The sequence below is a fragment of the Botryllus schlosseri genome, chromosome 15 (genome assembly GCF_051294905.1).
Source record: "Botryllus schlosseri isolate E-star chromosome 15, Bs_hap1, whole genome shotgun sequence".
In the NCBI taxonomy this organism is placed as follows: domain Eukaryota; kingdom Metazoa; phylum Chordata; class Ascidiacea; order Stolidobranchia; family Styelidae; genus Botryllus; species Botryllus schlosseri.
The window spans coordinates 8,215,611-8,233,421 of NC_137250.1; the positions used below are offsets into that span (position 1 = coordinate 8,215,611).

The 17,811-nt window shown below is 41.2% G+C and overlaps 2 protein-coding genes across 2 annotated transcripts; one reads left to right on the plus strand and one right to left on the minus strand.

Moving 5' to 3' along the window:
• Nucleotides 1-14: 14 nt before the first annotated feature.
• LOC145457222 (glyoxylate reductase/hydroxypyruvate reductase-like) lies at nt 15-9,566 on the plus strand. The gene is made up of 8 exons (XM_080335406.1): nt 15-174; nt 3,747-3,877; nt 4,032-4,150; nt 4,306-4,376; nt 4,474-4,670; nt 5,615-5,750; nt 7,061-7,191; nt 9,349-9,566. Exons 1-8 carry the CDS (start codon nt 101-103, stop codon nt 9,468-9,470), a joined length of 981 nt encoding a protein of 326 aa, XP_080191532.1. The 5' UTR covers nt 15-100; the 3' UTR covers nt 9,471-9,566.
• LOC145457220 (fibrinogen-like protein 1) lies at nt 8,970-17,722 on the minus strand. The gene is made up of 8 exons (XM_080335404.1): nt 17,400-17,722; nt 17,113-17,272; nt 16,060-16,281; nt 15,893-15,993; nt 14,815-15,026; nt 14,063-14,271; nt 13,452-13,545; nt 8,970-9,707 (listed from the first exon to the last, which is right to left on the minus strand). The coding sequence occupies exons 1-8, from the start codon at nt 17,460-17,462 to the stop codon at nt 9,590-9,592; spliced, it is 1,179 nt and encodes a 392-aa protein (XP_080191530.1). The 5' UTR covers nt 17,463-17,722; the 3' UTR covers nt 8,970-9,589.
• Nucleotides 17,723-17,811: the final 89 nt, after the last annotated feature.

The following is a 17,811-nucleotide window of genomic DNA, read 5'->3' on the forward strand; positions in this document are numbered from 1 at the left end:
ATCATAGCAGCGTTTTTAGCAATTACGCCTATTGCAAGAATTATCACGTGACAAACACACTGTTTTGATTTTGGGATCGTGCGCAGACGGAAATAGCTGTATGTCCTCCAAACTATTTAAGGTTCTTGTTACCAGGAGGATTCCGAGGGAAGCGATTGACATTCTCCGTGCAAAGTATGTTCGTTACCTGTTATTTTTGCGTAATATATTGGGCTAGTATTATGTTCGGTTCGGTTTATTAGCAATTTTTATCAGTTCAATACAAATACACCACAAAATTGCGATACAATGAAAAGATAGGAAGGTGTAGAAACGATTGGAGTAGTCTTTGGAATCAGACACCCACCTTGGCCTAGGCCAGGGGTTCTCAAAGGGTGGGCCATGGCCCACTGGTGGGCCACAGGAGCATTTGAGGTGGGCCACAGAGCTATTTAGAAAATTTTAGAATTTATGTAGGTTTAGTTATATTTGTTATGTTAATCGCTAAAAATATATTCATATGATCTAATTATACGTAGGCTACGTAAAGCTTTTCATCCGACTCTGATGAGACGTGTTGGCACGTATGGAGTCAGCATGTACAAATCCAAAACGGGGCTAACAGCAACTAAAATAATTTCGAGTATATAATAACTGGAAGGTAATGCTGAAGTAACCAAGCATTCCCGGCAGGCGGCAGGGGCTGGGGCATATAGTCTATGTCGTATGCCGTTGAAAGGGGTGTGCAATAAACTTGGAATGAAATGTAATTGATGTATAGATTTACTGTAGGCTACTTAGGCATGTCGTATTATTGTAAGATAAAATAGCCATAATTACAAATTATTAGCAACTTCTGGTGGAGGTATACTGCACCACCGAAACGAATCGTAACGGATTGAGGAGTTAGCGGAGTGAATTTATAAATGGAGTCAGTTTAAAATGTCCGCCCTGATATCATTGTACATAATCTAAGAGTCACATGAATTGATTGTGTCATTGGATTGAATATTCTGACATCGTGACTTCAATTGGTTTGGCACAAGATGTGGCACTTCTTCGATAGTAGGTAGATATCAATAAATGTTTCCCATGAACACGAATAAAAATTTATAAACGTCAAAATGAATTGTTGTTTTTTGTGTCTTTGGAGAGACGGATATTAGGCTCGGGTCGGGTGGTATTAGGATTGGGGAAAGAGGGATATTAGGGCTTGGGAGGGGATGTTAGGCTTGGGGGAAATTAGGGTTATGGGAGGGGGGATATTAGGGTTTGGGAAAGAGGGATATTAAGGTTTGAGGAAAGGGGGATTGGAGGTGGGTTAGGGTCAATGTTGGGGTTAGGTATCCCAAGATTAGGAAGGGGGATATTAGGGTTGCAAGAGGGGGGATATTAGGGTTGCGGGAAGGGGATATTAGGGTTGCGGGAGGGGGGATATTAGGGTTGCAGGAGGGGGGATATTAGGGTTGCGGGAGGGGGGATATTAGGGTTGGAGTTAGGGGGATATTATGGTTGTGGGAGAAGGGATATTAGGGTTATGGGAGGGGGGATATTAAGGTGGGGGTTAGGGGGAAATTAGGATTGTGGGAGGGGGGATATTAGGGTTGTGGGGATATTAAGGTTGGGGTTAGGGGGATATTAGGGTTGTGGGAGGGGGATCCTGGGGTTAGGGTATATTAGGGCTGTGGGAGAGGGGATATTAGGGTTGTGTGAAAGGGAGATTGGAGGTGGGTTAAACCCCGGTTAGGGGTAATCTAACTACAACGTTGAACCTAACCCACCTCCAACCCTAATATCCCCCTAACTCCAACCGTAATATCCCCCTCCCGCAACCCTAATATCCACCTAACCCCGACCCTAATATCCCCCCTCCCACAATCCTAATATCCCCCCCCCGCAACCCTAATATCCACCTAACCCCGACCCTAATATCCCCCCTCCCACAATCCTAATATCCCCCCCTCCTACAACCCTAATATCCCCCTAACCCCAACCCTAATATCCCCCCTTCCGCAACCCTGATATCCCCTAACCCCAACCCGAATATCCTCCTCCCGCAACCCTAATATCTCCCTAACCCCAACCCTAATATCCCCCCTCCCACAACCCTAATATCTCCCCTCCCACCCTAATACTCCAACCCTAATCTTGGGATACCCTAAACCAAACTTTGACCCTAACCCTCTCCAAACGCAAAAACAATATATTTTGACGTTTATAAATTTGTGTTCGTGTTCATGGAAAACATTCATTGGTGATCATGGTGAACACTTTTCGATGTCTACCTACTATCGAAGAAGTGCCCAAGATGTGTTATTGAGTGTATATTAAAAAAATCTTTCTCCACTTCTCTGTAGTACCCCATTCACCAATGAATTGTTTGAAGCTGACCCAGAATGATTATATTACTCCCCACAATAGTGGAACTAAAATCCCAATCACACGGTGGATGCGTGGATTTGATGTTTGTGTTTCGCGATGTGAATGGAGCAGCTGACGATCATAATATACACAGGAGATTCAGCCTATGATCAACCAAGGCCCTAACTGCTGCACCCAAACCCCCGATTGCGGGACCTCGAAGGGGCCCAAGATTATTTCGTTGGTCGTTTATTGGAGGATATTTATTCGACTTGGAAATTTCCGTCGCGCTTCGCGCGATTCAACGGTCCGAAATGTCTACATTTAAATATCATGAGTAAATTAGAGACAAATGCGCATATTTTAGAGGAATAGGCATATCGGCACAGTCGATTACCACGCATTGAACAGGATTATGACTCTAAGATTAGAGGTGGGCCACAGCACATTTTCAAACCGGAAAATGGGCCACGTCCAAGAAAGGGCTGAGAACCCCTGACCTAGGCGATGTAAATTTAATCGGTGGATCAGATAAGATGATCGTCAGATTATATTTTTATCTGAACAAGACACACACAATGTACAATGCGATAAAACACAATGTGATGTAATGAACAGATAGGAGGGTGCCGAACGACCAGTTGCAGTTGTGGTCTCTTAAACTGGCATCCACCTCGGCCTAGTGCCCGATGTCGCAGTTCTTTCTTCAATGTTTGTCACTATTCCGCTGCTCTTTGTTGCTCTTTCCATTCCTTTTTTGTCGCTGTAAGAACAGCTAGATGGGGGAAGAGAAGCCCAGAATGACCTCCGTTGCGGAATCGAACCCGGGCCGTCCGGGCGGCAGGCGCTTATCGTCACCACTACGCTATCTTCCCCGGTAAACGGCCACAATGAAGAGAATACCATTATAATAATCTGAATGGACAAAATCTAAACCAACAATGATTTCGCAAGTGGTCTCGATAATCAATTTCATATTGAGGTCAAAATTCTGAAAGCGGGGTAAGAACCCTTATTGATCCAGACTCTGCCTATGACATGAAATGAGATGTCAAATCAGCTTTCAACTCTTCTGACTACCTGACTAGTAGCTTCTACTGGACTAGTGTGCAGTATCAACTTCGCCACGCACCGATTTTACCTGTAATCAGTGCTGTATCATACCTCTACATCGCTTGCCTATTTTTCAGTAACTGGGTTGGTTATTTCTCATTGAGTGTAGATGCCTCTTATAATGCATTCTCCCATTCTGTTAAAATATTAGTAGACTAAGTTGGGTGTTTGATTGATTGACTTCGCCGAGTCGTTTAGAATCCTTCTTTTCTTTCCATTGTACCGCAATCTTTCATCTAATGAAATTCTTAATGAACTGAACTGTCATAGTTGAAAATTTAATATCACTACAGGTGTAGCCTGGATATATGGGACAGTGATGAATGCATACCGTCAGAAACGTTGCATGAACGTGTAAAGAGTATTGACGGGTTGTTCTGCTTGCTGACCGATAAAGTGGGATCGTCATTGCTCGACAGTGCAGGTTAGTATTGAGATAATGGCATTCTTAGAATAAAATATGTTATTGCCATTTCAGCCAAATTATAATTTTGTTACCTCACAAAAATGCTTGTTTTCTTCGACTTATGAATGAAATTTAGTTGTTATAATTTTACGGTGCAATTATGATGTTACAGGACAAAGTTTGAAGGTCGTCAGTACCATGTCCGTCGGTGTGGATCACATTGATCTGCAGGAATGCTCAAGGAGAGGAATTTCTATCGGTTACACTCCAGACGTACTAACAGCTGCAACGGTAAGCAACTTCAACCAAACTACTATTTAAATATAATATATACCACCAATCTAACTAATAGATCTATCAACTACTAAGTGCTTTACCAAGTGCTAATTTTGTAATTATTTTGCATTTATGGTTATACCTTGTGACTCAGGACAGTATCATTTTAGGCAGAATTCACACTTGCCCTTCTTCTATCCACATCAAGAAGAGTCCTGGAGTCAGCAGCTGAAGCTAAATGGTTGGTGCTACGCTTGATTAATGATTAAAGAGACAATTGGAAATGAACACATATGTGGCTAATTTTCGGTAAATCTATTGAGAAATCCCTGTTTCAGTGGTGGATGGGGTACCTGGAAGCCAATGTGGATGTGTGGTCCTTCCCTTGACGGAAGTACCGTTGGCATTGTCGGACTGGGCAGAATTGGGATTGCGACCCTGGAACGCTTGAGACCATTCGCTCCGAAAAGATTTTTATACAACAACACAAAAAGAAAGTCAACATCGCAAGAGAAATCTCTCAGTGTGGAATATGGTAAGCCTTTCATTTATATCCAGAAGTGGTCAGTGATCAGCAACGTACTTTTACTTTTTCAAAGTACTCAAGTAGGATTTACAAACTTGCAATACCGCCACTACTTCCACTTCACTTGACAATGTTTAAGGTAAAGCTACTTCTTACCCTCTTAATTTTGTAAAGAGGAAATTGTTATGGGGTATGTTTGCTTCATCTTTATGTGTGAAATTGTCATTACGTAGGGGCGAAATAGCCCGTGTATTATAGCAACTGGATTTATTTTCGAAAATTCCACTTATCTGTAGTGCCATTAGTCATTTCGAGTTACTCGCTAAGATGCATATATGTCATATATTACAATTTCGATAGTGGAAAGATCCGATTAACTGTTGAATTTATGCAACCCCTCGACCAAATCTAATTTTTGAAATTACTTATTGTGTATGTTTCAGACCTTGATTTTCTGCTGCAACTTGAAGTAATTTTGATATGTCTTGTAAATTTCTACTTCTACGCTAGTTGAATGACCAGCAATGTATGAGGCATGTTGGTCTCTGTGTTGTTTAATTATTCACATAAAATGCACCTCCTACTTATACGAAGCAGGTGGCCTTGGCCACTAAATTTACGAATAAAAAAGAAGTTATGATAATGATGACGTAATAAATCAGCATGATTGAAGAAATATCAAAATTTACCCTTCCTGTGTATATTAAAGCATCTATTCCAAAGAGTAGAAGTTTATGCAGAAAGATGTGCTTCATACACCAGGTCGATACGTTTGCTACTTGTTACTTAAGGATTCTATATGGCACTGCTTGCAGAGCTGCGGTAAGGGTGAGGAGGTTAGTTGAATCTTACATCGCCGCAAAATCATCTGTTTACAATAATTGATATCATTTGATTTATGGTTATTTGCAAATAGCAATATGTCGGAGTGTACGCATGCAATATACTTTCAGCCGATTTTGGCACCCTGCTCGAAGAAAGTGACTTTGTATTGTGTATGTGCGCCCTGACTCCGGAAACAAAGAATCTTTTTAACAAGGCTGCTTTTGACAAAATGAAAAATACCGCTATCTTCATAAACACAGCCAGGTAGGTTGCTACTTACGCAACAATATAGGGCAGTGGTCGGGAACCTTTTCTGTCGGAAGAGCCATATTAGCCCTATTTTTTCCATCTCAATTCCCAAAGAGCCATACCTGACAATCAACTGTTACGTCACAATTGAAAATTCGTGACATCATGATAGCACTATTTTGAACTCACTATACATGGGATTCCTCGCGTGCGCCATATTTTCTCTGTAAAAACTGGTATTTATTGTTCGAAAATAAAGCTCGAAACGAGAGGTAAGGCGCAGACGGGCCAAGCCGCACCATTGATAACACATTTCATCGTATAAGTGGCTTAGAATTTATTATAACTGATATTAATCGAATGTGACTGTCTCACTGATTCCGAAAATCTAAATACTTAACGACTTCTCAATTCCCAAAGTATTCGGCGGTAACATAACGTTGCGTTACACGCATACATTTTATCACTGGCACTACACAGAGCTATACTTACCAATCAAGAACGCGGGGATAGCTATGGCGTTGTTTGTAATTCGAGTTTGTAATTGTGAATGTCACATCCACAACAGTTCATTTCTCGCGGTAGATCAGCAAGACAATTTGTATTTGAAAGCTGCTTTTTGAAATGGGCGTCGCCATGTCTGCTATGATCTTTGATTAATCAACGTATCGCACAATTCAAGATTTCGATTCGGGTACAAAGAATTCGCGAGAGACATTGGCCGCCGGCGTGACAGCTACTCAAATTTGATCATTTTCAAAAGAGGGGGTCCGCGCCCTAAACCTGAAGACAGCATTGTCTTTACCTCTCAAAGACATGTTAATACTGCCACGAGAATGATTATATTGGCCGTGATTAAAATTTACCAACAACTCGCTGCAATATTGATCAATTCAGTACACAAATAAATATTAGGCAAAGAGCCATATCTTATACCCAAAAGAGCCATATATGGCTTGCAAGCCATAGGTTCCCGACCACTGATATAGAGTATAGTAACTGGGCGGATCTGAAAAAGCTCACCCACCACAAGTTGGCTTCATCCTTGTAAACTCTGTGAGGACTTGGTTGCATTATATATTGATCTTGGTATTAGATGATTAACATTATTCGTTAGACCCAGGTGGGTGTGTGATTTCAAAGATTACTTCAAGTCATTTCGATACCTTCCTATCTTTTCATTGTATCGCAGTCTTGTGGTTTTGAAATGATGAAAATATTAATAGTGATACTGATTCTGTTGAGAAGAATTTAATATCATGATGTTTCAATGGCGTGCATTCGAATCGCTACTTGTCTGATAACATAATGCCTTTGTTGTTTAGGGGAGGTATTGTCGAGCAAGACGACCTCACGAAAGCACTAAAAGATGGGAGCATAGCTGCAGCTGGGCTTGATGTAACCACTCCCGAGCCCTTGCCTACGAATCACGCTCTCTTCAACATGAAAAATTGTGGTAAGCTGTGATATTTGGGAGGTCTTCCAGTACGATAGTGGACTTGCTTAAAACCAGGGGTGGTCAGTAATGAAGTACTTCTACTTTTCTGAAATACTCAAGTTACATTTTATGATTGGATTTTTAAAAGTAGATAGTAGTGTTAGCATAATTTCGCATCACTTCAATGAGTGAAGTTGTCATAAAAACCATGTGAAATAGCCCCTGTATCATGAATTTAGATCTGAGGATTGATCCCATTTGTAGCGACGTAGCGTCATCAGTCATTTAGCGTTAGCCGCGAAGATACATATTGCAATTTCGAAAGCAGTGACCTCCGATTAACTATATTAAGTATGCGACACCTTAGTGTTTGAAATCACTTACTTGAGTACTTGTCACAGCTTCCATTTTGTGCTTTTACATGATATAGTTTGGGTATTTCGTGGAAATACCTACTTCTACCTGCAATTGAGTAAAAATTTGCGACGTTACTTCTACTTCTACTTGAGTAGCAACGCTGGATGCTTTGACCACCTCTGCTTAAAACGGAGCTGGGTGGCCATCAATATTTTTTTAATGTGCTTCACTTCACATAACATGATCGTAGTTTTATAAGACGCAGTATTAACACTTGTCTCATTAAAGACTCCCATAACAGTTACGTGGAAATAAATTGTCTCTGTTGCCTAAAGCCCTAGGGCCTAGATAAACACTTGTGTGTATCGGTTAGCCCTGGAAGGTATGACCCTGAATTTCGTCCATCAATTATGATCTGCCTATAAAACCTTACAGACCGAGACTTGTGTTGCGATTGCGCGCTGACGGCAATAATGAATAGGTGTGTTGGCGATTGAAAATTTTCGATAATGACAATCGTCACGGTTCCGCGTTGACGTCACAATGGCAACGGCGTGCTATTTTGCAAAATCTCACACAGACATTTGATAGCTTCTTACGGCTAAGCTTTCGACTGAGGACTAGTTATTGCGCGAGTGGATATTAAATGCACACTAAATCCAAATTATCATTTTCTAGAATCAGGACTGTATGACGACCAAATGTTATAATATAAATACTCAATTTTTTTCATATCCTCAATCACAAAAATAACTGATTTTCACCCAAATCCTGTCATATTCACGAAATAGTACAATAACGCGCCCCTCTTTGAGGATAGTTGCATGAGCGTATAATAACCAGTGGTGGTTTAGGTAGCGACCCTCTCTACTCAAGTAAAAGTAGCGATCTTCAAGACATGTCAAAACAAACTCAAGCGGAAGTAGAAAAAAACGAGTGTCTCAAAAGTGCCCAAGTATGCAGTTTCAAAAACTAGATTTGGCCGAGGGGTCGCTCATTTTTAGCAGTTGATCTCGTGGTTCCCAACCTTTTTCGACTCATCGTCCCCATATCAAGCTCGACACAAATTTTTGCCGCCCATATTTCCGGATCCGAAAAAGACGAACATACAAACGAGAAATTTATTCGCCTAACTGTGATATCGCTGGTGTGAATTGACTAAAAAAATATCACTTTCCGTCTGGTTGACCTTTTTTGTTCAATTTTTGCGTAATATACAGAGTAAGCCATCGTCACGTGAATTTTTTGGCCGTGTTAATTAGGTGTATCTCACTGTACGCTCCAACATTTTCGTCCCCCAATAGCCCCCTTTGGTATTTTCACCCACTGAGGGCGATATCGCCCACGGTGGGAGCCACCGAGTTAATTGTCGGTGGCTGCTTTCTAAATCGCATGATGTATGTTCTCGACTAATGCGGATTGACTAATGGCGCTACAGATAGGCGCAATCTTCGAACATAATATTCAATTACCGTGACGCATAGAGGGTATCTAACGCAGTTGTCAGAATTTCACTCGTAAATATAATACAAACTCATCCCGAAACTACTTTGTACTTTGAAAAATGCCAGGACAGCTGTTCAAGCATAAGTGGTCTAAAGACATGACCAGTGACCACTCAAGTCAATAGTGCAAGTAGAAAAAGTCGACCGAAATACTCCGAAAAACTAGAAGTTCGTTACTAACCAGACCACCTCTGTCCACAACACACGCAATCAAGCAAAAGATGACAAATGAGCTGCCGGATGCGAAATTTCTGTGTTACAGTTTATTGGCAGGTGACATTAGCGTATAGTAACTGTTGTCTCTTCTGCTCAGTTATCACGCCGCACATCGCGAGCGCCTCCTTACAAACACGCACCAGGATGGCTACGCTGGCTGCGGAGAACCTTATATGCGGCTTGGAAGGCAAAGAAATGCCCGCGAAATACATCGTGTAGTCCTAGTCACGCATGTTTCACAGTCTTCAGCGTTGTATACTCTTGCTTTTGTGCGTTTGCTCAGTTTGCCTTTATGAAAAGATAAAATTCAATTCGTTCTCGCTTCTCGTGGCGCATTGCTAGTCTGGAAATGTTGCCGGTCGTATCTTCATGCTTGAAGTCTTCAGGGAGTACCACAGTCCGGTCCAGGGGCCCCAGATCATTGCGTTGTCGAAGCCGTACAATGTGTCAGTCGCTCTTAAGACACGATGTATATTTTAGCGTGAGGTTATTTAATCGTAAATTTTAGTCACGATTGGTTAAAGCAGTCGGCGTAGAAATAAAAGTAACGTGGAAAATTTCTCCTCAATTACCAGTGGAAGTACAAGAAACAGGTCAGGAAATTACTGAAGTAAGTACTTCGGAAAACAAGATTTGGTCGGGGGCTCACATATTTTGCAGTTACTTGGGAGGGGGCTATTTAAGAATTTCAAGATATGCGTCTGACGCAAAATGATTATATTGATACTAAAAATAGATGTGAATTTCGAAATATACTCTGTCGCCGTGCTACGGTGGCTATTGGTTTATTATTAGCAATTTTATCAGTTCAATACACCACAAAAAATGCGATACAATGAAAAGACAGGAAGATTTCGCCCGGTTGTTGTAATAGCTTCATATGAGTGATGTAAACATCAGGGTTGTAACCAAAAGTCATATGGTTCCGAGTCACAAGTCAAATCTCACTTTTATAGATTTGACTCGAACCAAGTCGAGACATTTTTAATTCACCGCCGAGTCAAGTCCAAGTCAGTGAAAAGAGGGTCGAGTCCGAGTCATGGTGTTGTGACCCGAGTGCGAGTCATTGTGTTCACTGTTCAGTTTTGAGTTTAATCCGGTGCAATCCACTTGTTTCAACTCTGCTCGAATGATATAGAATGGCTCGCATTCATGATATCGTAATTTTCCTCAGTTCTAGCAGTTTCTGGTCCTATTTTCCAAGTATCGGGACTGATAGACGAAATGCCAACAATGTGGTGACTTGACTATTCTTTGAAGTTGCAATGAAAAGTCTGTCTTTGCCGTCGTCCTAGTCTCCACTCATATGACTTGGTTCGACTCATGCACAATGGCTCGAGTACAAGTCGAGTCGATACACAAATTGCCTCAAGTCGAGTCACCAAAAAGTCATGACTCGAGTCATTACAGCCCTGGTAAACAGCCCTATACTTCTACTCTTCAACATCCAAAGTCTAAATAGTTTTGTCTCAGAACTGTTAAGTAGACAACGTGACAGTAGCCTAGCCTAAGACAGTGGTTCTCAACCGCCGGTCCGCCAGGTAGGCAATATCACAATCTTATATACCTTAATTTCAAGATGCAATGTTGAAGGCTTGCCATTGATAAAATAAATACGACATCAAATTTTGAACTGATTCAGAACGTCGTGAGGTAACATTAGGGCTGGAAACATGTTCAATTTGACTTGAAGTTCAAGACGCGTCATTTGACGACATGCGAGCGACAAGTACAGAACAGATACGAGCTGACTCATCGCTAAACAGCGCAGTTTGCGTGATCATTCGTTTTCGATTCATTTGTTTTGTGCAGGACCGTAACTGGGGCACCCCAAACCGCCCAATTGGAGAGGCGTCGAGCTTAGAAGGGGGCCAAAACTATTTTGCAAATGATCATTCATCATAGCGTATTTTTTGTCGGCAGCGAGAAAACCGATTCAGTCATGAATGATAGAAAATTTTCGCTATTGGCGCGATTAAGCTACATAAACTCTCTGCTTACACTGAGTAGAATGAATGTGCTCACAATTACAGGTGAAAACATGCACCCAACTGTGGGGTCTGGGGGCAAAGCTCCCAGAAGTTTGGCTTATCGCCCTGTGGGGGCCCAAGACAAACGTTTTTCGGGTGGGCTGACGAAGTGTTTTTTCGGCCCGGATTTGCGGATGGCAGGTATAGCTGCTGTAAGGTGTGTTCGTGTGGCGCATTGTATTCGTAGGTGCCAGAGTAGCCTGCGTCTGGTGGTAGTGGGCAATGAACAAGGTGCTTGGTTCGACTCCGAAACGCTTCTTCTCTCGATATTGTCAAAGAGAAAGATATTATTCGAGTTGGCGCGGTCGGTTAAACCCACGGTCTTCTGCGCGAAAGACTAAACGATCGGCTGACTCTCGATGGTAGCATGTTTTTATCTGGACAAGGCAATTTTACCTCGACTCGGCAGACTCGATCACTACCACAAAATCACATGGATACCATCATGAAGATGATTAATTACGAATTACGATCGAACCCTCCAAATGTCACTCTCTAGCACCATATAATTGCAAAAAACGGTTGCATACTTTACATTTTGGTTTCATTTCAATTTTTGAAAGACCACCGGTCCGCCAGAAATCTTTTGAAATTTTACCGGTCCGCGAGGTGAAAAAGGTTGAGAACCACTGGTCTAAGAACATGGCTATAGTTGAGTGAGTAGTACAAGCAGATAAAAAAAAATTAAGTACCCCAAAAAGTAGAAGTAGGCTACTTCGTTACTGACTAACTCTAATTTTGGTACGAAGACAGTTAACAAAAGACATTTCACCGAAAATAAATAAATTATCATTAGTGGATTGTTCAGGCGCATTGGCTGCGCCGTATATCGTATCTACAGAGTGAAACCAGAGATGAGCATGGACTAGGATTAGGATTTGAAAAAACCGGATTTGGTAAATTTTGTCAGATTTGGATTGGATTAGGATTAGAGATTTTTTCTGAACGGATTAGGATTTGGATTGGATTATCCGATTTTCTGGGAGATTGATAGGTCGTGTGGCGAATGACGACAAACTTTATTCAGATCAGTTATTAATGTAGTTATGGTACACTACACTATGGCACACTCGCTGCCAATGAACATGAGAGGTGCATCCCTATGCTAAGTTATCTTAAATCTATAGAATTGTTGGTTGTGAAAGAATAATTTCCAATTCCTCCCTTGCATAAATTAGCATTTTTTCTGAATTTCAAGTTACAATCGGATTAGGATTAGACATGGATTTGAATATACAAAAGTTCTGGATTAGGATTTGGACTAGGATTTGAAGCTTCGGATATGGATTGGATTAGGACATAGAAATTTCAAATCCGCTCATCTATCATCGCTTATCTCCATATTATAAGAAACTTCGCATTCTTAAAGTTGAAGACATATATATTTTTGAATTAGCAAAGTTCATGTACAAGTTTAACAAACAAGAAGTTCCAGATTCACTTGTAAACTACTTTGAATACTGCATGCATATACACAACTACGGTACTCGATCTAAGAGCTCTTCCAACCTATTTATGTCTAATTCCGACAATGCTTTTCCTCCCTTGAAGCGTGCTGGAATCGATGTGTGGAATAAATTGCCCCCGCGACTTAAAAGTATGAGTTTTCCGTCATTCAAGACGGAGTTCCTTGACTTACTTCTCAGTAAGTAGTAGTACTAATCGCCATCGGATGTACTCCCCATGTACTATTGCATCAAGGCATCCACTATGTACTTCGTTGTTGTTTTTCTATTTTCGTTGATTTATTTTTGATTTTTTACAAACCACCATAACTAGTAAGCATGAGTGTATGTATCTATTCTATATACTTGTTTCTAATCTCCTAGGTTCCGGCTTGACATGAAGATCGTAAGGATCATATCGCCGGCACCCGTCTATACCGTTATAGAGCCAGTTACATGCTATTATTACTGTGTATGTGTTGCTATTATTACTGTGTTTTTTGTTTTGTTATGAGTAATTTTTTGCATACTCATTCTGTTTATTCCAGTTGACGAAGAAATAAATCTCTCTCTCTCTCTCTCTGAGTGAAACACGACCAGTAGGCCTGCGTTGTTAGAGTTATGATATGACGTCACAATACTGGAATTCCCCGTAAAAACAGTAGGCCTAGCTAACAGCAGACTAACTGCCAACTATTAGGAAACTTCAACTAAAGATGGACTACCTGTAAAATCCGTTGTTGTAGATTCTGCCGTTCAGGTTAACAGCCGAGCACCGGTTGAACCACCAACCGCCGCCATCTTGATGAGCGCAGTCATCTGTTAATCGCATCATGACCCTTATCAGCCACTTTAGAGATACTTTACCAGGGTTGTTAAATCCGGACCTTGTCCGTCTCGATATTTAGTTTTTAGCAAAACCAAATCAATTATCGTTGATTTGCAAAAAGTGCAGACAGTGTTTTTATTCTTTTTGCTCATTTGCAGCTGTGATTCAGCGTTTTCAAACATGAACTTTATAAAGAACAGATTTTGTTTCTGTATGACAAGTGAAAACCTTCACCACCGCCTTCACTCGCTCTCACCACTTGAAAATTGAGATTCAAAGAATTAGCGAGAAATAAAAAGTGCCAATTCTCCGACTAGCGGTGACTATAACAATAACAGATCAACAAATACATTTCGCTTCTTGCTTTTGCTAATAACGCTTTTATATATCGTTATAGCGTAGGCAATTGCATTTGTATGACAGTAAATTCTTCCATGAGCGCTATAACGGACTTGAGCAAATTTAGTAGCTCTGTATTATACGCTCAATCCCCGCAATAATACCTACACTGATACATATCGTTGTCACGGTCAAACGTGCTGAAGTTCATTCCGTCGTGAGAGGTATACATAATATCGTCGACGTGTCCGAAGTTATGCCCGAAAAATCCGTCGCCAATGCGCATGTCAGGCTCCGCCGCGGGCACGTATCCCGTGACGTGAAGCTGATACTCGGAATCCTCCGGCCCGACTTCGAATGTCGTGTATCTCGCGTATCTGAGTTGAGTTTATTATTAACGATTTCGTCCTTTGCAAAACACCACAAGATTGCGATACAATTCAAAGATAGGGAGGTGTCGAAACGTTTTGAAGTAGTCTTTAAAATCAAACATCCACCTGGGTCATGTAAGGAAGATGTATGCACACTGAATAAAACGTATTATAAGATAATATAAAAAGATAACATAATAATAAAATAAAAAGCACAAGCAGTAAAAATGAGGTGGCCTGAGTCGGAAGGCGGAGTCGATATATCAGATCGTATAGTCCGGTTATCTCCAGCGCTGACTAGTAGCCTATTCACCAGAGGTAATCAATATCGAAGTAGGCCTACTTACAGGCAAAACCAAGTCAATAATACTTACTTGTTTTGCTTAGAGATCGCTACTTGTACTTAAGTAGAAATTTACGACGATACTTCTTCTGTTACTTCACTACCAGCGATGACCACCTTTGGTATTGACCCATTGAACCAATTAAAGTTTCAGAACTATATCTTACATTCGACATTTATACATACATACATGCATAGAATCCTACCCTGTGTTATCAGACCAGTCGGTTACATCAACTTGCAGGTGGTAGCGACGGGCTGACGTAATTGCGTGGATGGCTTCGTTTCCGATCCAAAAGTTTCCCCCGCCGTTGCAGTTCACTTCCCCGAATCCGTTCTTGTATGATAGCCAACTTCTGTTGAAATCTAGCACGTTGTCAACGTGACTGTGAACGTAAGTCCAACCGCCGCCATCGTCCTATACAATAAAAAAGCCAGCTTAGTCCTTGAGGTCGTATTCCGATGGTAAGAGATCTAACTATCACTCATATCAGAACTTCCGTTTAACAAATAGTGGTCAAAGTGGTTAACGTTGCTAGCCAAGTAGAAGTATCAATCACGCCGTGAATTTCTACTCATTTACATGTAAAAGTAGCAGTTTTCAAGTTATGCCAAAACTACTTCAATTGAACATTTTCCATTTGGCTAAAGGCACTTTGACGGTAATTTTTGACCGGCTTGCCGAGCGCGAAATTTGATAAAACGGGTATCAATCGAAAGCTACCGCAGTACTGATTGCGAAAATATAATTTTGTTTCTGCTCGTGGTCCTGGAACCCCCCCCCCCAAAAAAAATATGCCTCGAATGTTGCATTGTAACGAAGTTTGGTATTGTGGCGCAACGACGCCATCTGGGTGCAGGTGAGAAGCAGCGCAAACCGCAAGCGTTGTCGCGCAACCGATTGAGCAATTGAGCATTCACACTCTTATACTCTCGTGCGCACTTGCTCCTGAGCTGCTCAGACGGTGGCGTCACAATACCAAACTCCGTTACAATGCAACATCCGAGGCTGATTTTGGTGGATTCCAGGACCACGATCACAATATAATTAATATTTTCGCAAGCAGTACCGCGGTAGCGTTCGATTCATAACCTATTTATCAAATTTCGCGCTAGGCAAGCCGGTCAAAAATTACCGTCAAAGTGCCTTCAGCCAAATGGAAAGTGTGGCATAGACTAATTTCCCTGAGCCGTGAGATTTGCTTGTGTCCACACTCGCGCTGCTGGATTCTGCGTGTAGGAGTCAGCGTTAATAGTGTCTAAGCTGATATAACACTTGCGCACCTCCTGATCGCAGTAGACCGGAAACGGCACGGACCCCGGCTTCTCTTGAAGAAAATACACCCCGCTGTAGGTTCCGCCTTTACGTAAGATATCCGCGCAGTCTAAATCGTGAGTCCTTCATATATTAGGGTCATTAGCGACATATCAAAAAAGCAATACAAACGTACCTTTACCGATAATTTCGCTGGGACACTCTACTGTTGAGTTCCCGCGGCAAAGACTTACGATCGAATTCATTCTGTTGCGTAGTAAGTGTATTTGCTCGATAGCTTGGCCGTGACCTCGCATGACTTCGGCGGTGATGGCCCCATTGTCTTTTACCAGGGATGTTATTTGCTCTGCTTTCTCCGATAACTGTTGATAATCGATGTTCCTTTCTCTTAACTCATCTAAATCGTAGACATCAAATTAAAATTGGGTTCGCGGGCCGGAGTCAAATTCAAAATTAGCGCGGACTCTATGCCTGAGTTCAAACTATCTTGAGAGAACAGGAGTGGAATGTTAGCTGTGTCATCCAGGTTTGAACAGTAGAGACATACTGCGCCAATCGCTACTTGAATGCTACGTATTTGTTTGCGGAGTGTAGTCAGAGTGGTCGGGACGTTTTTATGCTACATAGCCGACAACGTTGCTTTCGGTACGATGTTGCGTTTAACTCTTACCGTTACGAAGGCCAATGCACCACCGACATTTCCTAAAATCACTATAACAGACTCGGAAAATTAAATCATTGGATAATTTGAATAATTAGAGCGAAATACCGGTAAGCTAGTTCTAAGCTAATTTGTGAAATGTTTCAAAGCTCTAATTTTATTATTATTATTATATTATTATTATTTTATTAATATTATTATTTATTATCTATTTTATTATCAAATATCTGCTCTTCCTCAAATTGGTACAGTAGAACTGTATGCAGCGCGAAACTACAAGGTGGGTGTACAGAGTTGCCATTATCGTTCTTATATGAGGATGAACTCTGATTTGATACGAACTGAACTTGATTTTCGTTGCATTTCTTTCTAATAAAGATTTTAATTACATTTCCAATATTTTTCGAATTACATAATTCTAATTGCACTGTAATTTGAAAAATGGGTAGCAATAATTCAATTCTATAATCCAATTGGAAAAAGCTGTTTTTTTTTCTAGATGCCCAGCTCTGCACGGTATGTGCGATTCTTCAGCGTTATAGGGTGACAAGTTTTCCATCTTTGTACCTGCTGTCCGCGATTCAGGGTCACTCGCAGGCTGGCGCAGCTTATCCAGATCCTTCCGTATTTTTTTGATGTTCGCCGTCAAGTGAGACAGCCGCACTTTGGTATCGTGTTCGAACGCTTCTTGCGCTTTTGCGGTGTGGCACGATGTCTCGGCGAAAATCTGCGATTACATTACAAGCCTACATCGTTACGAGAAAACTCACTGTACTTTCTATCTACATAGATGGGTCAAGATTGCGATCTAGATTCGAACGACAGCTGTCCATTTTTAGGTAATGCACACTTACTCTGTTACTCCACAAAAGATGTAAGATTAAGAAAAGCCCCGAAACGTGCATCTTCGTAGTCATCGCCGCAAACTGTATTGTATGCTATATTATGTCACGCCATGTCTGCCTTGTTTAGCTACATGATTGAGTGTCAATATTTGATAATGTGTAGCTGCTACGTTATCGTTCTTAGTCAGTAACAAAGAAGTTTTGGGATTGTTATTTACAAATTTGTCAGTTTGTCTCCGAGGTGGTCAGTACTTCTACTTTATTGCAGTACTCAAGTAGGTTTTGTGAATGCCATATTTGCATGGATTTTCATCACGTTTACGAGTAGAAATATTATAGCAATGAAATTCAGTTCGATTTGTTATTAACAATTTCATCATTTCCATACACCACAAGACTGCGATATAACGAACAGATAGGA